Source organism: Budorcas taxicolor, chromosome 8 (genome assembly GCF_023091745.1).
Source record: "Budorcas taxicolor isolate Tak-1 chromosome 8, Takin1.1, whole genome shotgun sequence".
In the NCBI taxonomy this organism is placed as follows: domain Eukaryota; kingdom Metazoa; phylum Chordata; class Mammalia; order Artiodactyla; family Bovidae; genus Budorcas; species Budorcas taxicolor.
Window position 1 is genome coordinate 78,721,267 of NC_068917.1, and position 20,100 is coordinate 78,741,366.

Here is a 20,100-nt window from a genome sequence, read left to right on the forward strand (position 1 = left end):
CCCGGGACGGGGCCAGGGACGCCGGGGTCTCGCTCCCAGCTGCCACACTCACCAGCCTGGCGCGGCCCGCTGCCCCCGTAGTCTCCACGGCGCTCCCTCCGTTCAGGCCGCCTCGCGGGCGGCCCCTGTCGCGGCTCGGTTCCCTGCGCAGAGTCCCCTGCCGTGCGCTCCAGCCGCCGCGCGCCCCTCCGGCCTCCGTGCGCTCACTCGCTGCTCTGCTGGCGGCGGCCGCGAGGGCGGGACCCGAGCGGGGCAGGGCGGGCGGGGAGGCAGGGGGAGGCCCCGGGAGCGGGGGGGGGCTCTGCGGCTTCCCCAACAGGTGTCTCCCACCCTCCACACAGCCAGATTCGGGGAGGATAGGGCGCTGGAGAGCTTCTTGGGATCGAGCAAAGGAGAGTGAGGCGTCTCCCATCACTGAACTCCGGTCCGGGGTCCTTCCCCGGCCGCACACGTCCGGGGTAGGGGCCCCACACCAGTCCTCCGTGCCCGGCATCCTAACAACAACATTCGTGTTCACACACCAACACACTCTGTCCCGAGTTCAAGGCACAGCGCCGCCGTGTCTCACACACTTGCCTACAGGAATGCTGTGGCGCCAATGCCTAGACTGGCTGTGATCAGAAGGAGAATCACTGCAGGGTTCTGGGGTGAACGTGCAGGGCCTGGACAGAGCAAAAACTTCCCCTTGCCCTGCTTAGGTGCTGGCCCCAGCTGCAGGCACGCTACAGCTTGCACCATACTCACATATGGTGAACTCACTTCTGCACTCACACACTCAGAGGTCTCTGAGCTGATTGCACACCAACATCAGGGCACACATACCACCTGCAGGTACAAAGCTACACTGCGTTTAGCTCTTTTGACGTTCTATTATGGAAAATGTCAACATATTCCCAAGAAGAGTGACTAGAATAATGAGTCTCTGGCACTCCTCATGAATTTCAACAGTGATCAGATTTTGCCCATTTTTCCAGACACCCTCTACCCATGTTTGCGTAACTATTTCCAACTGCTCCAGGCTCACCCCGCCCCCAGTTATCCTCCAGATGAGGAGATGCCATTCCTTAGCAGCCTGGACCCCACTCTTAAGCACCCTCATACATTCCACAGTTTCTTCCTATGCCCAAGGAAATTGACCTACTAAAAGCACCGAGGGTCACCCAGAGGTGATGCCAAGTGCGTGAGTGAACATCAGGCCTCTGTAGGAGTGATAGCTGGCATGGTTGTGAAACTCTGCTGTGTCAAACACAGCACTTGGCACCTGATGTCATTCATACTCACTGAGATAAACTGTGCCAGGGCCAAGATTCCTCTAGGAGGCAGAAATTCAGGGGTGAGTTTTACCGCCTTCTTCCTCATCCACCCTCTCCCAATCAGTCTGTTCCTCTCAGACACAGGTTGCCCTGGCCTGGACCACCAACTCTTCTTACCAGGATCCTGTGGTGGTAACACCCCTGTGCTCTCCCTGGCTCTAGCTTCCATCCTGTCCCCAGCTCATTTCCTGCTATGGCAGGAAGCCCTTGTTCTCTTTTAGCCCACCCCTGGTCACAGTGAGACTCAGTCCTGCTCATACCCTTGGATCACTCCAGTGCCCACCTGCTCAGATTTCAGATCGGACAGCCAGTCAGACACCACCTCCACCAAGAAGCCTTGGTGATCCCACCACTTTCAAATCCGAAGCCCCCTGCCCCCACGGCTTTGTGTGGTGTAAGTTCTCCTGGGGCAGAGTCAAGCCCCTCTGCTGCCCCACCTCCGAGGTAACTCCTGTGCTCAGCTTGCCTGCCTCCCTCCCCACCCTCCAACTTCTCAGGCTGTTCAGAGGAGAGGAGGTACCCGGAGAGGGAAAAAGGTAAGGTTCCTTCACTTTCACTTTTCACTTTCACGCATTGGAGAGGGAAATGGCAACCCATTCCAGTGTTCTTGCCTGGAGAATCCCAGGGACGGGGGAGCCTGGTGGGCTGCTGTCTATGGGGTCGCACAGAGTCGGACACGACTGAAGTGACTTAGCAGCTATTGCAAAGGTAGGAACTGGCTTGAGGGAATTCCAGTTCTGAGGGTTTGGAGATTGCTTTGGAGGGGATGGAGAGGGATAAGGGGCTTGGACGCTACTCGCCAAGGAAAAGAATCAAGTGGGGCTTCAAGAACAGTGGGGCTTCCCTTGTTGCTCAGTGGTAAAGAATCTGTCTGCTGTTGCAGGAGACATGGTTTGATCACTGATCCGGGAAGATCCCACATGCCACACCACAACTATTGAGCCTGTGCTCTAGAGCCTGGGAGTCACAATTCATGAGCCCACGTGCCACAAGAACTGAAGCCCGAGTGCCCAAAGCTTGTGCTATGCAACAAGAGAAGCCACTGCAATAAGAAGCCCTCGAACCACAACTAGAGAGTAATCCCAGCCCACCACTAGAGAAAAGCCTGCGCAGAAACAAAGACCATGCACAGCCAAAAATAAATAAAATTATGTTTTTTAAAAAGAAGTATAGTATATTCACGTTTGGGTCTAGGCTGCTGCTGCTGCGTCGCTTCAGACTCTGTGCGACCCCATAGACGGCAGCCCACCAGGCTCCCCCGTCCCTGGGATTCTCCAGGCAAGAATACTGGAGTGGGCTCCCATTTCCCTCTCCAATGCGTGAAAGTGAAAAGTGAAAGTGAAGTCGCTCAGTCATGTCCGACCCTTAGCGACCCCATGGACTGCAGCCTACCAGGCTCCTCCATCCATGGGAGTTTCCAGGCGAGAGTACTGGAGTGGGTTGCCATTGCCTTCTCTGGTTGGGTCTAGGCTAGGAAGGCACAACGGGGAAGAGCAGAGGAGAAGGAATAAGCTGACTGGAAACTGGTTTCTCTTTCTCTCTCTCCATCTGCGAAGAAAGGCATCTTATACCCGTATATAGCCCCGCTCTGAGCCTGTACCTCACAGGTAGATAGATCTAAACCTCCATTCATCCAACACATACTTATGGAGCACCTACGTTATGCAAGGCACTGTTGGACACAGGAGTAAATATAGCGAAGTCCCTATTATAGTGGCATAATTCCAGTGGGAGAAATATATAGTGTGTATAATAAGCAAAATGGAGAAAAATAAATCTGGGTTGAGGGAATAGAAAGGGAATAGTGTATTAGTTACCTATTACTGTGCAACAAATTACATTCAAACTTAGCAGCTTGAAACAGCATTTATTTTTTCACTATTTTGTGAATCAGGAATTCGAGAGTGGCTTAGCTGAGGGGTGCTGACTGTTTTTCATGAGGTTGTAGTCAAGATGTTGGCTGCAGTGATTTGAAGGTTTGGCTGGGACTGGAGGATCCACTTTGCTCGCATGGCTGTTGGCAGGAGGCTGTTCTCCCCAGCTGGGCTGCTCCATAAGAGAGGACCTCATGTCCGAGTGTCCTCCCAACCTGGCAGCTAGTTTCCCCCAGAAAGAGTGACTAAAGAGGGAAGAGAGCTTTTTATAGCCTAGTTTTAGAAGTCACACACTGTCACTTATGCCATATATTGTTTGTTAAAAGTACATAACTAAGTCCAGCCTACACTTAAAGGGAAGAGAATTAGGCTTCACTTCTTAAAAGGAAGAGTATCAAAAATTTACTATTTGAAAACCAACACAGAAGGGCTGATATTACCCAATGTTAAGGGAAGGACTCACTGAGCAGGAATTGAAGGAGGGGAGGAAAGGCCATCCAGATACTTAGGGAAGAGCCTTGCAGTCAGAACAGCAGGTGCAAATATCCTGAGGTGGAAGTTTGATGTATTGGAAGAAAAGCAAGGCCACTGGTCTAGAACACAGTGGCCAAGGTGACCAGTTGGATGTTTGGTCAGAGGTAACATGGACCTTGGAATAAGTTCTTGGAGGCAGTGAAGGACTGGATGAGATGGGAAGCCATTGAAAATGGCTGAGCAAAGAGTGAAAGTCTGACTCTGGTTGTAGAGTCTGACTCTGACCTTCCACGATGGATGTAAGCATGAGGCTCAGTTAGGAGGCCATTGCGGTAATCCAGGCAAGAGATGATGATGGCTTGTACCAGGGTGGTAACAGTGGAGGTGGCAAGGAGTAGTAAGATGCTAAATATGTTTTGAAGATAAATCTGACAGGATCTGTTGATGTCTTGAATGTAGAATGTGAGAGAATGAAAGGTATCCAAGATGACTCCAAGGTGTTTGGCCAAAGCACCTGGGTAAGTGGAGGTGCTCTTAACTGAGGCCATAAAGACCGCAGGCGGTGCAGGATTGGGAGAGAAATCAGTTTGTGCTGAACATTTTGAGATGCCAATTAGATGACCAAATGAAGGGGTCAAGTGAAAATAAAAGTAATCAGCTATCTGAATCTGGAGCTCAGAGACCAAAAATGACTCAAGACACATAGAGTCCTCAAGTTCCAACCACTGTTGCAAATGGCAGGGTTTCCTTCTTTTTCATGGCTGAATAATATTCCTTGTAGATATATACCACATTTTCTTTATCAATTCATTTTTGAGAGTATTATGTGAAATGACATAATGAGATAAAGACAAATGTTATACATTCTCACTTAAATGCAGACTCTAAAAAAACAAAAAACTGAACTCATAGAAACAGAGAACAGATTGGTGGTTGCCAGAGGTTAGGGGTAATGTGGAGGCAGGGGAGAAATGAGAGTTGTCAAAAGGTAAACTTCCAGTTATAAGATAAGTAAGTCCTGGGGATGTAATGTACAACATACTGACTATAGTCAACAATATTATATGGCATATTTGAAAGGTGCTTAGAGAGTAGATCCTGAAACCTCTCATTAAAAGAAAAAAATTATGACTGTGTGGTGATGAATGTCAACTTGTGGTAATCATTTCATAATATAGACATTTATCAAATTATTACATTGTATACCTTAAAATTAATAAAACCTTGCATATCAATTGTATCTCAGTATAGCTGGTTTATAGGCATATAGGTGGTACTTCTTTATTTATGGTTGTCCCATGTGGCTTGTGGGATCTTAGTTTCCTGACCTAGGATTGAACCCAGACCCCAGCAGTGGAAGCCTCAAGTCCTAACCACTGGATTGCTAGGGGATTCCTTAGATGATATTTAAAGTCATGAAATGGTTGCAATCACCTCAGAGCAGTATAGACCTGGGAAGTCAGGGGTTGAGGAAATAAGCAAGATCTAGCAAAGGAGGCAAAGAAGGAAGAGTAGTGTCCTCTGAGCGACACGAGCGTTTTAAGATTGTGTCAAGTTAAAGTGAGAAGAAATAACCACTGGACGTAGCAGCAGAGATGAGGAGGCGCCTCGGAGCTCAGTCCTATGTGAAAGAAAGAAATGACACAGGGAGCTGGGGCGTCCCTAATAGGTGTGGGCTCTAAGCCTAGAGGCAAAGGCGGGTTTCCTGGTGAGAGAAATTCTGAGGCTTGACTTTGCAACCTGTGATCAAACGGAGAGGCTGCAGCCAGGGCCTGTCATGGCTGACATGGTGGTGGTGGACTCTCAGGAGGCATTCTTGCCTGGGCCTCACATTCATTCTGTGTGACCAATTTAGACTTTTGATGTTCTCAGTGGTTATATATGTAGTCTTTTGTATTTTTGTTCATTAGAATGTCAAATTTTTAGAATAAGACATTTTTTATAACCATGTTTCTTCCATTTTAAATATATTAGAGTGTGAAGAAGTGAGGCCTGAGCCTTGCTCAACCTCAGAGCAAGGTAGGAGGGTGAGGCAAGTGCAGGGCCCGTGGGAATGTGCACTTCAGGCACCTCTCTGATCTCATCCTAGTCCCAGCCCTCACTACCTCAGACATCACCAAATAGTGTGCCTGCTGCCCACTCCTGGGAGCCTCCACCGAAGTAAGGGATCCTGGAAAAAGCAGACTGGAGAGGAGGAACTCTTGCTCTGGGTGGAGGTGAACATGCTACCCTGGAAACCTGGTACAAAGCAGGTGGAGAATGACGCTGCCTTACAGCTCAAAAGTGGCTGCACACTGCCACCCGGTGATCATTCAGGGTAGGAATCCCAGGACTGTTCCCAGAACAGCACTAGCAGAGCTAAGACCAAGACACCAAGAGGAAGACACACACCTCAGTTAGCCTTGAATTTCTTAAACTGTGGCATTCAAACTTGGTGGACAGAAACTTATTAAACATGCTGATCTCAAGGCCTCAACCCAGAACTGATCTCTGGGGATTGGGCACAATAATCCATAGAGTCAATGAGCCTGCGGGTGATTCCTGGGAACACTTAAGTATTGAGTAAAAAGCCGCTGTCATATAAACTGAATCACACAGTGAGGGAGAGACCTTCTTGAGGCCTCCAGGAGTTAGAGGTTTTCCTGCTGCTCAGACACAAAAAGAAATGAAACTGTTCAACAGGTCTTTATTAACAGAGATAGACAGATGGACAAAGAATGCAGCAAGGGCAGTGTCCAGAAGCTGTGATGGGTGTGTGCGCAGAAAAGGCTATCTCTAGGCCAGCAACAGCCCCTTGGACCTGGGCCCACCTGTCCAGGTACTCGTCCCAGCAGTGGGCCCTGGGCTGAGGCCAGCTTCCCCATCATACCCTGGAGGGAGGTGTGACCTCAGCATTTTCCATTCTCCTGGTTCTCCAAAGGGTAGGGGACAGACCATGAGGGTACTTGCATAGCAGGGGAACAAAAAGGGGTAAGGCATATGGTGAGGATGGGAGATGAAGGGGAAGGGAATCATAGCTGCAGGTGAAGGGAGCCTCCAAAGGCAGCCCCTCTCCTCCCTTATCCCCCCTAAGCAATGGCTGCTGGGCTGCAGGTTCAGACCCAGGCAGTTTGAAATAGCCACCCCCATCCCTAACTCCAGAGCTCTGACTAGGGGCAGAGAGGTTCTGGAGAGGCCTGAGTTAGTGAGTCGAGCTTGTGGGATGTGTGTTGGAACATGCCTGGCTCCCTTGGTACACGTGGGGCTCCCTCTCTGGATGGGTGTGAATGCTGCCATACACACAGGATTCAGTATCTGAATGTGTGTCTCATGTATTCCCATGACTCTCTATGTTTGGTTGTATAAGCATGTATGTCCCTGCTCATACATCAGGAACTCAGTATCTGCGTGTGGTATGTTCCTGTCTGTTCACATGGGCTCCAGCAAGTGGATGTGTGCGGGCCCGCCCGCTCCTGTCCATCCACAGGTCCTCCTTCAGGCCTGGCTGGTCAGGCGTCCTGGCCGAAGAGGTAGGTGGTGAGTTCCAGCCGGAGGCCCCGGGCATAGGCTCGAAGAGTGTAGAAGAGGGTGAGGAAGTCCTGGGTGCTGAAGACAGTGTCAGCCAGTGCGAAGCCCAGGGTAGAGGGGATGACACCCCGGCCATACTCCACCATCCATGTGTTTGGCCCCCACTCCACAGCCGTTGCCTCACCAGGCCCGTGCACCACTGTCTCCCCTGGGGGGACAGGGAGCAACCACCTGAGGATCCGGGCCCTGCCCTCCCCTTCCATGGCCACCCCCACCCCTGGCCTATAGGCTCTCTAGGGATAGGGAATGGATAGGCAACTTCAGGAAAGGAAAAGCTTTACCTCACTGGTTTGGTTGGGTAAGGGGCTAAGGTGGCCACTCCTGAACTTTCCGTTGTGGTATCACCTGGCTCATGTCCTCTCGTGGGGGAAGTCTCACTTGGCCCCGCACCACTGTCTGGGAGCCATGGAAGTCTGCATTCCCAAGCCTCACTCATGTCAAGCAGAAGTTTAGCTAAACTTCGGCTGGGCCTATTAGATAGGGTGAGATGAATATGAAACTTGCTAGGCTTTCTGAGAAATGTAGCTGTTCAATTACAATACCTGCCACACTTGGTGTTTTTTTTTTTTTTTTTTTTTTTTTTGCTGTGCTGTGCAGTATGCAGGATCTTAGTTCCCTGACAAGGGATCTGACCCATGCCCCCTGCACTGGGAGTGCAGTTGTAACCACTGGACTGTCAGGGAAATCTCATGCCTGCCATGCTTGTAACATTCAACACCAAAGTTACTCAGCAGTCCAAATGCTTCATTATACAAAAAAGGGGAGACAACTGTCTGCCTTGTCTTGGGGCATGACAGCATTTCTGATTACCCAACTGACTCCAGTAACTGCTGGGAATACTGGATGATTAAAAATCAGACATGGTTAACAGGAGGTTATGTTTCCACCTGGACAGGGGAAAAGTCACAGAAACCCTCAACACTGCCTCACCAACCACCTGTGGCTTACCTGGAGGGCAAAGGAACTAGGTGGAGGGCCCCTCAGTGCACCCCCTTTTCCATGGCATCGCTCCTTCCCCCAACTACAGGTACCCAAGAATGAAAAGACCCACCTCTCTGACAAAGTCACCCTACCCACCTGGGTAGAAGACCTCACTTTTAGTAGTACCCTCTCTCCACTGGTGGAAGGTGCCAGAGATGATGGTATCCGAGATCTCAGCCCAGTAGCGCCCTGAGGAACAATCAAATGGACACTGAGTACCAGGGTATCCGTAGCATCCTACGGCTTGGCCAAACGGCAGAAAGGAGGGCATGGGCCTTTGTATAGCCCCAGCCTCCCAGTCCGGCCCGCTGCCAGCACTGACCCGAGTGGCCGCTAGAGCCCAGAGCGGTGCCGAAGAGCAGCACGTACTCGGACAGGGAGGCGTGCAGAAGGCACATGGCGCCCATCCAGCCTCCCGCGTTCACGAACACCCACTGCAGGTCCTCGTCGGGCAGCACGTGGCCCGGGTGCAGCCGCCGCAGCTCCACGATCAGCCGAGAGAAGGCCAGCTCGTGGTCCAGCCCTGGCGGGGGTAGAGGAACAAGAGTCAGGGCCAGCACCGGTCCGGAACTGGGAAACGGTGCTCCCGGAACCTCCAGCTCGGCCCGGCCCGCCCCAACCCCGTGGTCCTCCACCCGTTCACCCGCCGGCTCACCCGCGTACTGCCGAGCCAGCTGCGCTATCTCTTCGTGCTGGAAGACGAAGCTCTGAGTGCCCAGCCAGAGCCGGACCACCTGGGCCAGCACAGCCGCGACCGCCAGGAGCAGCGTGGCCCACGCCCACCGCCGGCCCACGGCCCAACACATCCCGGTGGGTGGCCTGGCACAGTGCAGCGCTAGGGGGTGCCGAGGCGGGAGGCTGTGACTCTCACTGCCTCCGAGTCTGCGGCGCGCGGTCCACTACCCGTTCCCCCGCCACCGCCGTGGTACGGCTCGCCCTGGCCAATCGGAACTGCCAGGGCGCCGGGGCACCGCCTCTCGGGTTGAACCATTATCTCTCCGGGAGCGGGGAGCCGGGAGCTCCGAGGGGGCGGGGAGCCGCCGCACGCGTCAGGCGAGGGGGCGGGGCCAAGCCCTCCGAGCTGCCGGCCTTCGGGCCTCTAGGCGGGGTCTCTCCTACTGCCGTCCTACTTGCGGTAGGAGAGGATGGCAGTGAAACGCAGAAGGGACTGGCCCTTCTGGGCTCACTGACTGGTGAAGCAGGTGAACCCGGAAGCAGAGCCTTCCGGGACTTGTGATGGTAAATGCCCGCCTTTGTTAGCACAGATGGTGAGAAGGAGGCTCTTCAACTTGGGAACGTATGCAAGGCTTTTGGAGGCGGTGACACTTGAGCAGTGTCTTTAAGAGAGATGGGAAGGGCATTGCAGTGAGCCGGTGAGACCTTCTCCAAGAGCAAAGGCATGGAGGAGAGACACAGCGTGGGGTTTTCCGGGGGCCGACAATTCTTTATTCAGAAGCACAAAATGTGACAGGGCCTTGTAAACCAACTGAAGGTTATCAGCCGCGGGGGAGTGATAAAGAAAGAGAAGCAGAAGAAGCAGAAAAAAGGCAGCATAGTGCGGTGATAAGAAAGACTGACTGGATTAAAAACCTGGCCTCTGCCACCTACTAGTTGTGTGATCTTGGACAAGTTGTTTAAACTCTTTGTAACTCAATTTTCTCATCTGTAAAATGGGATGAATAAAAGTACATCGTTTATTGTGATGAAGACTAAACCAGTTAATATTTACAAAGCAGTTAGAGTCTGGCATGTGGTGTCATGCGCTCAGTTCAGTTCAGTTCAGTTCAGTCGCTCAGTCGTGTCTTTTTGCGACCCCATGAATCGCAGCATGCCAGGCCTCCCTATCCATCACTATCTCCCAGAGTTCACTCAGACTCACGTCTATCGAGTCAGCGATGCCATCCGGCCATCTCATCCTCTGTCGTCCCCTTCTCCTCCTGCCCCCAATCCCTCCCAGCATCAGAGTCTTTTCCAATGAGTCAACTCTGCATGAGGCGGCCAAAGTACTGGAGTTTCAGCTTCAGCATCATTCCTTCCAAAGAAATCCCAGGGCTGATCTCCTTCAGAATGGACTGGTTGGATCTCCTTGCAGTCCAAGGAACTCAAGAGTCTTCTCCAACACCACAGTTCAAAAGCATCAATTCTTCGGCGCTCAGCCTTCTTCACAGTCCAACTCTCACATCCATACATGACCACAGGAAAAACCATAGCCTTGGCTAGATGGACTTTAGTCGGCAAAGTAATGTCTCTGCTTTTGAATATACTATCTAGGTTGGTCATAACTTTTCTTCCAAGGAGTAAGCGTCTTTTAATTTCATGGCTGCAGTCACTATCTGCAGTGATTTTGGAGCCCCCCAAAATAAAGTCTGACACTGTTTCTACTGTTGGCCCATCTATTTCCCATGAAGTGATGGGACCAGATGCCATGATCTTCGTTTTCTGAATGTTGAGCTTTAAGCCAACTTTTTCGCTCTCCTCTTTCACTTTCATCAAGAGGCTTTTTAGTTCCTCTTCACTTTCTGCCATAAGGGTGGTGTCATCTGCATATCTGAGGTTATTGATATTTCTCCTGGCAATCTTGATTCCAGCTTGTGTTTCTTCCAGCTCAGCGTTTCTCATGATGTACTCTGCATATAAGTTAAATAAGCAGGGTGACAAGACACAGCCCTGATGTACGCCTTTTCCTATTTGGAACCAGTCTGTTGTTCCATGTCCAGTTCTAACTGTTACTTCCTGACCTGCATACAGATTTCTCAAGAGGCAGGTTAGGTGGTCTGGTATTCCCATCTCTTTCAGAATTTTCCACAGTTTATTGTGATCCACACAGTCAAAGGCTTTGGCATAGTCAATAAAGCAGAAATAGATGTTTTTCTGGAACTCTCTTGCTTTTTCTATGGTCCAGCGGATGTTGGCAATTTGAACTCTGGTTCCTCTGCCTTTTCTAAAACCAGCTTGAACATCTGGAAGTTCACAGTTCACATATTGCTGAAGCCTGGCTTGGAGAATTTTGAGCATTACTTTACTAGCATGTGAGATGAGTGCAATTGTGCGGTAGTTTGAGCCTTCTTTGGCATTGCCTTTCTTTGGGATTGGAATGAAAACTGACCTTTTCCAGTCCTGTAGCCACTGCTGAGTTTTCCAAATTTGCTGGCATACTGAGTGCAGCACTTTCACAGCATCGTCTTTCAGGATTTGAAACAGCTCAACTGGAATTCCATCACCTCCACTAGCTTTGTTCATACTGATGCTTTCTAAGGCCCACTTGACTTCACATTCCAAGATGTCTGGCTCTAGATTAGTGATCACATCATCATGGTTATCTGGGTCATGAAGATCTTTTTTGTACAGTTCTTCCGTGTATTCTTGCCACCTCTTCTTAATATCTTCTGCTTCTGTTAGGTCCATACCATTTCTGTCCTTTATCAAGCCCATCTTTGCATGAAATGTTCCCTTGGTATCTCTAACTTTCTTGAAGAGATCTCTAGTATTTCCCATTCTGTTGTTTTCCTCGATTTCTTTGCATTGATCGCTGAAGAAGGCTTTCTTATCTCTTCTTGCTATTCTTTGGAACTCTGCATTCAGATGCTTATATCTTTCCTTTTCTCCTTTGCTTTTCGCCTCTCTTCTTTTCACAGCTATTTGTAAAGCCTCCCCAGACAGCCATTTTGCTTTTTTGCATTTCTTTTCCATGGGGATGGTCTTGATCCCTGTCTCCTGTACAATGTCACGAACCTCATTCCACAGTTCATCAGGCACTCTATCTATCAGATCTAGGCCCTTAAATCTATTTCTCACTTCCACTGTATAATCATAAGGGATTTGATTTAGGTCATACCTGAATGGTCTAGTGGTTTTCCCTACTTTCTTCAATTTGTCATGTGCTAGTTATAGAAATAAAACATAAAGGAGAAGAGAATTGGAAAACTGTAGCCTCACCCATGAGAATGATGGAATGAGAGGTCAACACAGTCAAATATAATTGAGTGGTCCTATTAAATGATGGGAAATGGTCACTCAGTTTCTCAGGAGGGACATGTAGCGGAGAGGTTGCTATACATTCACATATCCATTCCTTTTGCTCTTGGACGGCCAGATTATATTCCAGTCTACTCAGTAGTTAGGTGAGAAGTATAGGCAGAAATGATGCCAGTGAAGCATAGGCAGAAATGATGTATGCCATTTCAAAGTCTGGCTCCTAAAATCTGTAAAATTATTGACACATTCTCTCTTGCCTTATCTATTATCATAGTTACATATAGTTAAGCAGTTAGTAGAGAATTCTGAATGTTGCATGGGACAGAGCGCTTCCTCTCTCCCTCAGTGGACTATGGTGCTAAGCCACTGAGTTTGCGAGTTGTTTGTTACAGCAACTAAGATTATTTATCCTGATTACTAAAGGGCAAAAGACTTGTTACAGTGTACCGTGCAGATAAGAGTAGAGGCTGGGAAGATGGACTTTTTTTTTTTGAGATACTTTTAACTAAGAAGGGAAAGATTTAGAAAGGGATTATTGCAAGACTGAGGGAACATGTTTTTGTATTGGCTCTGTCTTCTGTGACACTCCTGAATTGACCCTTCTTCAGTATCCTGAGTAGCAGGGACTAGCCGAAAACTCTGGTCTCTGCCATGCTGTTTTAGGAAGAGTCCTCTGGGACTGTCTAGGTCTGCAGCTCCCCTACCTGGTCTTTCAGAAATCTTCTCCAGCACACACTGTTTTAGAAAAAGAGAGAGGCTAATTATTACAGAGATGCAAATCAAAACCACACTAAAGTATGATCTCACACGGGTCAGAATGGCCATGATCAAATTGTCTATAAATAAATTCAGGACAGGATGTGGAGAAAAGGGAACCTTCCTATCCTGTTGGTGGGAATGTAAACTGGTACAGCCACTATGGGGAACAGTATGGAGATTGCCTAAAAAATAAAAATAGAGCTACCACATGATCCAGCAATCCCACTCCTTGGCATATATCCAGATAAAATCATAATTCAAAAAGATGCTTGCTGTCTTCTCTGGTGGCGTACTGGATAAGAATCTGCCTGCTAATACAGGGGACATGGGTTCGACCTCTGGTGCAGGAAGATTCTACATGTGGCAGAGCAGCTAAGCCTGTGCGCCATAACTACTGAGCCCACCTGCTGCAACTATGGAAGCCTGAGAGCCTAGAGCCTATGCCCTGCAACAAGAGAAGCCACCACAATGAGAAGCCCATGCACCAGAACAAAGAGTATCCCCTGCTAACTTCAACTAGAGAAAGCCCAGACAACAAAAAGTAGTGAAGACCCAACACAGCCAAAAACAAATATAAAATTATATTAAAAAGAGAAAAGATGCAAGTATCCTAATGTTCATTGCAACACTCTTTATAATAGCCAAGACATGGAGTCAACCTAAATGTCCATTGACATGGATAAAGAAGATGTGGTACATATACACAATGTAATATCGCTGCTGCTGCTGCTAAGTCATTCAGTCGTGTCCGACTCTGTGTGACCCCATAGACGGCAGCCTACCGGGCTCTGCCATCCCTGGGATTCTCCAGGCAAGAACACTGGAGTGGGTTGTCATTTCCTTCTCCAATGCATCAAAGTGAAAAGTGAAAGAAGTCGCTCAGTCGTGTCCAACTCTTAGCGACCCCATGGATTGCAGCCTACCAGGCTCCTCCGTCCATGGGATTTTCCAGGCAAGAGTACTGGAGTGGGGTGCCATTGCCTTCTCCAACACAATGTAATATTACTCAGCCATAAAAAAAGGATGAAATAATGGCAACACAGATGGACCTAGAGATTATCATGCTAAGTGAAGTAAGTCAGACAGAAACCAGTAACCAAAGCACATATTGCTGGGACTTCCCTGGCAGTCCATTGGTTAAGACTTCATGCTTCCAATGCAGGGAATGCAGGTTGGATCTGTGGCCCTGGAACTAAGATCTCACATGCTATGGCAAAAAAAAAAAAAAAAAAAAAAAGGCTGAATATTTGGAAACTGCCTGGTAGTCCAGTGGTCTGTGCCTCCACTGCAGGGGGAATGGGTTTGATCCCTGGGCAGAGGATTAAGATCCCGTATGCCATGTGGTGTGACCAAAAATAAATAATATAAATAGTTTTTTTTTTTTTTTAAAGCACATAACCCTTCCTGTTTTTCTTCATCCTGAACTCCCCTCTGGGCACACCACTGTGGGGTCAGCTACAGCGGCTGCTGCAGTGGCAATATTTATTGTTAGCAGACAACATGCCCTTTCCACAAAAAGCAGATTTTTTAATCCCTTTCCTTCCCTATTTCACTTTCATGCATTGGAGAAGGAAATGGCAACCCACTCCAGTATTCTTGCCTGGAGAATCCCAGGGACAGGGGAGCCTGGCGGGCTGCCATCTATGGGGTCGCACAGAGTCAGACACGACTGAAGCGCAGCAGCTCCCTATTTCATGGGCAGCCAATGGGATATATGAAGCTCTGGTTTCTCAGCTCCCTGCCCTCTAGTGGTGGGCTTTAGATTTCAGTCTGAGGCCCCTGGGGCAGAGATAAGGTAAATGACCTAAGACCCAGTTTTTACATCTGAGCTCAGCAAAACACCTGGCTTGACCTGGTGTGGCTTGGGGGAAGGGGCCTTCCTGCTATTGCCCAGCTCCTAGCTCACTAGGTTTCTATCTTAAGGTTCACTGAGGGAGTTCCCTGGTGGCCCAGTGTTTAGGATTCTGGGCTCTCACTGCCATGACTCAGGTTCAATCGCTGGTTAGGGAGCTGACCATCCTGTGCATGGTGTGCCAAAAAAAAAAAAAAAAAAAAAAAGGAAGAAAGAAAGGCAAGCTCACTGAAGTCTCAGAGACATTTCAAAGCATCAGGAAGAGCTTGTAAATTTGGGTCCACATCTCAGTTTGGCCACTTATCCTCTGGATGAACTTGAGGTGTCTGTTCTCCACTGTGAAATGGGGAGGAGGTTCAGGCAATATTTAGATGACTCTATAAAGTGCCAGGGGAGGAATTAATTTGATATTTATTCTAGTTTTAGCCAACTGGTTTGATCCAAGGAAAAGTTGGAGAAGTGACAGGATTGTGCAAAGGAAACACCCCTGACCTCACCCAGATGGTCGTTGGAGCTACTGATAGTCCTGTCCTCCCCACAATTTCAGATTTCTTCTAGCCTTCTTACCCTGACCACTTCCTGTGCTTTGTGTGTGTCTGTATATATGACACACAGAGAGAATATGGTTAGTTAGCCCCCTTTCCCCAAGCCTGTTTCTGCTGCCTGGTGGGGCTAGCATATGGTTACAGTGAGGTACCCACTACTCTAAGTAGTTCCTGAAGCCAGGGTTTAGGTGGAGCAGATCAAACGCCACAGCCCCATACCCCATCCCCTTGCTCTTCCTCCACCAGAGTCCCTGAACAGGTAAGTGAGGTGATTGTGGATCCAGGGTTATACCCTTACCTATCCTAGAATGTCAGCTCTGGGAGGGCTGAGACTATGGCTTGTGCACACAGGGACATCCTTTTGCGCCACATGGAGCCTAGGTTCCTGGCACGCGGTAGATGCTCAGTAGGTAAATATTTGCTGAATGAATGACCAAATGACTTAATGCAGCAAAGAAGTCTTTTAAGCATCCTGGAGCTGAGGGATCTGTAGTAAGCAGTTTCACAGAGGCTGTTTCAGGGTAGTTAGTGGCTTTGGCCCTAGAGTGGGATCATCAGAGTCGCCCCCTGTAGGGGTAGTCAGTCCTGAGCCCCGCCCCCAGGTGGTAGGGCGGACCCTCGGGCTGTCACGTGCCGGCGGCTGTTCAATCATCGAGGCCGGGGCGGGGCCAGACAGACGGGGCGATGGGGGCGAAGTGAGCAAGCTCCAAGTTCCAGACGATACCTCCCCTTCGGTGGCCTCCAGTCGCGCCGCGGAGCGTGTCCTGAGCAGCGCCGGCAGGCGTTAGAGGCGGACGCCATGGCCACAACCTTCCGGGCAAGCGGTAACTGCCGGGCGGCCGGGACTCGCTGGGACGCGAAACTGAACCCTCCTCTTCCTTAGGAAGTTGTCGTCCCTGCCCGCAGGTCGGCGCGCCCACCGGTCCAGGCACGCGCGGCGAAGGGATACGCAGGTGTTGGGGCTGCAGGCTAATTGGCGCAGCTCCGGCCTTTAGCTCTTGAGCAGGGTGGGGCCAAGAGGGTGCATCCGAGCTTGGGCCTTCTGCGGGCGAGAAGGGGGCGGAGAGCTTTGTGACTGACTGATCTGGACTCTCTGCCGCCAGAGCATCAGCATATCCGCTACAACCCGCTACAAGATGAGTGGGTGCTGGTGTCAGCGCACCGCATGAAGCGTCCCTGGCAGGGGCAGGTAGAGCCCCCGCTTCCGACGACAGTACCCCGCCATGACCCCCGCAACCCTCTCTGTCCGGGGGCCACACGGGCCAATGGAGAGGTCAGTCTTTAGATCCTACATCTGCAGGCTTGGCGGGGAGTGGGAGTAGGGGGAGTAGCTCCATCTCCTTTCCCTTACAGCTCCCCTTCACCCCACAAACGAATGGACCCTAACCCTTCATCTCACAGGGGGAGTGGACCTCCTTCCGGGTCATATCCCACCAAGTCTTTTTGACCTCAGAGTGGCCTTCCCCACCTACTTATAACCTTGAGACCCACCAGATGACTGGTGGTATAGGCCAGCAAAGGCTTCTAGCCCATCCTTGTCTGTAGGTGAATCCTGACTATGAAGGCACCTTCCTGTTTGACAACGACTTCCCAGCTCTGCAGCCTGATGCCCCTAGTCCAGGTAACCTGGTTCTAGGTGCTGTTGGGGAGCAAAGAGGTTGTACCTTGTTGGGGGACTTCTGCTGCATAGAGTGATACCCCTTTATCTTAGGACCCAGTGATCACCCCCTTTTCCAAGCAGAGGCTGCTCGAGGAGTTTGGTAACAATGAATTTCTACTCTTACACCCTTCAACCTGGGGCCTGGACTGAATACTAGGATTGGGCCCTACCCCCAACACAGCAAGCCCTATACCTATGTCATCTCTCCTTCCTTCACCACCTAGTAAGGTCATGTGCTTCCACCCCTGGTCGGATGTGACACTGCCACTCATGTCGGTCCCCGAAATCCGAGCTGTCGTTGATGCTTGGGCCTCAGTCACAGAGGAACTGGGTGCCCAGTACCCTTGGGTGCAGGTCTGTGAAGTTGCCCCCTCTACTAGATGGTCAGGGAAGGGGTGGTACAATTTGGTTCTGGGAATTGGCACTTTTATTTCCATGGGCTGTGGTCGCGAGGGGTTGACTTGGTGTCTTTTTGGCTATAAAGCTCCCTACTCCTACCTCGTAGATCTTTGAAAACAAAGGAGCCATGATGGGCTGTTCTAACCCCCATCCCCACTGCCAGGTAAGAGTGTGAGGGGCTTCCATAGATATCTGGGCTGAGTCCAACCCAGCACTGTGGGGTGGGGAACTGGAGTAAGGGAAGGGCCAGAGGAAGTATGCTACTGATGTGGAGGCTCAGGGGGTGAAGGATCTGCCTGCTCTTCTACTGCCCCTTGACAGGTGTGGGCCAGCAGCTTCCTGCCAGATGTTGCCCAGCGTGAGGAGCGATGTCAGCGGGCCTATCAGAGTCAGCATGGAGAGCCCCTGCTCGTGGAGTACGGCCGCCAGGAGCTGCTCAGGAAGGTGGGAGAAAGCCAAATCTTGTGTCCCTAAGAAGCCCCTAGCCTCACCCCAAAAGGAGAGGTGTGTGAAGGAGAAGGGTAGAAGGGAAGTAGCAGAGAGACTTGCTAGGAGGATACAGCAATAAGCTAAAAGAAAGATAATGAAGGCTTAGACTAGGGTGATAGTGATAGAGGTGGTGAAAAGCCATCAGTTTCTTCATAGGTTTTTTGGTCTTCCCTTACCTATTTGCTGGCCTCCTCACACCCACCTTGATGACATCATTTCCATTGGGTTGGCCTAGGAACGTCTGGTCCTAACTAGTGAGCACTGGTTAGTGCTGGTCCCCTTCTGGGCAGTGTGGCCCTTCCAGACACTACTGCTGCCCCGTCGGCATGTGCAGCGGCTGCCTGAGCTGACTCCCGCTGAGCGTGACGGTGAGTCTCCCAGCTGGGCCCCTGGGGCCAGGTTTTGGCTGGGGATGGCTCTGGTGGGGACAGCATCTGCACCCCAGACTGAGAGTCAGGCTCTGATTCCAGATCTATCCTCCATCATGAAGAAGCTCTTGACCAAGTATGACAACCTATTTGAGACATCCTTCCCCTACTCCATGGGCTGGCACGGTGAGGCTTCCAGAGCACCCATATCTATCCCCAACGCCATTTCTGGGCTCCTGGGTCCCAGCTTAGTGGACTGAAACTCCCAGCAGGCCTTGGAACACTTGCTGGGGAAGCATTCAGAGCAGATAAGCCGGAACTGAGGGTGGAGACGCGAACTTAGTGAAACTGTGTCTCCCAGTGCACTTTCCGGTGCCTTGTCTCTCTGGCAGAGAATGCTGGAAGATGTAGTTTTCAGGTACCTGCTACGGTTTGGGGAGCTAGGCTGAAGAACTAAGAAAGGACCTTTCCTAACCATCTCTGCCTTCTTTCTGTCAGGGGCTCCCACAGGATCAGAGGCTGGAGCCAACTGGGACCACTGGCAGCTACATGCTCATTATTACCCTCCACTCTTGCGCTCTGCTACAGTTCGGAAGTTCATGGTTGGCTATGAAATGCTTGCCCAGGCCCAGAGGGACCTCACCCCGGAGCAGGTCAGGATTCGGAACACCCTGGATCCTTGGGTTCCCTTTTCTCTCCTGTTTCCTCAAGGGATCGCAACAATCATGACCCTAAAACCCCCATATCTTGGGTATTCCTGGGGACTCCAGAGCTGCTCAACTGCTTCATCTCTGGCTATTCCAGCAGTCCTTCTCACCAACCTCCCTGTCCCACACACCCTCCCCAGTGTCTAGTGTCTTCTCGCACTCAGAACTCCATACCCCATTCTGGGCAAACATTACCCTCCCTAATTATCCCCTTTCCCCCTTCCAGGCTGCAGAGAGACTAAGGGCACTTCCTGAGGTTCATTACCGCCTGGGGCAGAAGGACAGGGAGACAGCAGCCATCGCCTGACCACACTGACCACAGGGCCTTCTGCCTGAGGAACCAGGGCTTAGAATTTGGGCAGATGTGGGATCAATAAAACTATGCTTCTCAAACTTTAATCGCATATTCTAATGCCAGAGGAGTGTGAACTCTGATCCCTGGGGGTCTGGGGTTAAAGGCTGAAGGCATAGCTCCAGCCACAACTTTCTTCGTCAACTTTTTTGCTTACTCAGTCGCTCAGTTGTGTCCGACTCTTTGCGACCCTTTGGACTGTAACCCGCCAGTTTCCTCTGTCCATGGCATTTTCCAAGCAGGAATACTGGAGTGAGTTGCCATTTCCTCCTCCAAGTGGATCTTCCCGACCCAGGGATTGAACCTGTGACTCCAAGAGATGTGCAAAAATTTAAGAGTGCGACCTCCCCACCTCTCCTTTGCCCCAAATCTCTGAACAAAATTAATACTCAATGTCATATGTGGCTTATAGAGTCTTTTACTCCTAGGGTAACAAGGCAGCCCAGTTTAAAATTGTTTTAGAATCCTTTGTTCTTATCTTTGGCTGAGGCTTTGGGAAAACCAGAGCCTCCCTTGCACCATCCCTAGGGTGTCAACTCACCACGCCTGGGACTGAGGGTTTGGTGGGCATCAGGCGAGGAGGATCCTAGTCCCAGTGGTCAGTGGCCAGGCACTGGGCCGCTGGCCAGAACCCTGGCTTTGTGAGTGGCTGCATCTTGGCTCTGCTCCAGCCCACAGAGGCTGAATGGGCGGGCAGGGAACGTGTACGTGGCTTTTTGTCCTTGGCCTTTCCAGACTCCCACATGCAGCATGTATGCATAGTGTCTGCACACCTCTGTTGCCCC

General features: G+C 50.5%; 2 protein-coding genes across 5 annotated transcripts; one reads left to right on the forward strand and one right to left on the reverse strand.

Moving 5' to 3' along the window:
* Window positions 1-6,349: 6,349 nt before the first annotated feature.
* SIGMAR1 (sigma non-opioid intracellular receptor 1) lies at window positions 6,350-9,104 on the reverse strand. The gene is made up of 4 exons (XM_052645031.1): window positions 8,865-9,104; window positions 8,532-8,732; window positions 8,306-8,398; window positions 6,350-7,376 (listed from the first exon to the last, which is right to left on the reverse strand). Exons 1-4 carry the CDS (start codon window positions 9,013-9,015, stop codon window positions 7,150-7,152), a joined length of 672 nt encoding a protein of 223 aa, XP_052500991.1. The 5' UTR covers window positions 9,016-9,104; the 3' UTR covers window positions 6,350-7,149.
* Window positions 9,105-16,034: 6,930 nt separating this feature from the next.
* On the forward strand, window positions 16,035-19,337 carry GALT (galactose-1-phosphate uridylyltransferase). Of its 4 annotated transcripts, none has more exons than XM_052645037.1 (11): window positions 16,035-16,293; window positions 16,444-16,613; window positions 16,886-16,961; window positions 17,052-17,100; window positions 17,225-17,354; window positions 17,506-17,562; window positions 17,721-17,843; window positions 18,124-18,256; window positions 18,359-18,442; window positions 18,755-18,909; window positions 19,190-19,337. In XM_052645037.1, the coding sequence occupies exons 2-11, from the start codon at window positions 16,506-16,508 to the stop codon at window positions 19,268-19,270; spliced, it is 996 nt and encodes a 331-aa protein (XP_052500997.1). In that variant the 5' UTR covers window positions 16,035-16,293; window positions 16,444-16,505; the 3' UTR covers window positions 19,271-19,337. The 4 variants fall into 4 exon arrangements, with proteins under 4 accessions (XP_052500997.1, XP_052500996.1, XP_052500994.1 ...); XM_052645036.1 differs by having other exon boundaries at window positions 16,035-16,246; XM_052645034.1 differs by having other exon boundaries at window positions 16,035-16,164.
* The last annotated feature ends 763 nt before the right edge of the window (window positions 19,338-20,100 follow it).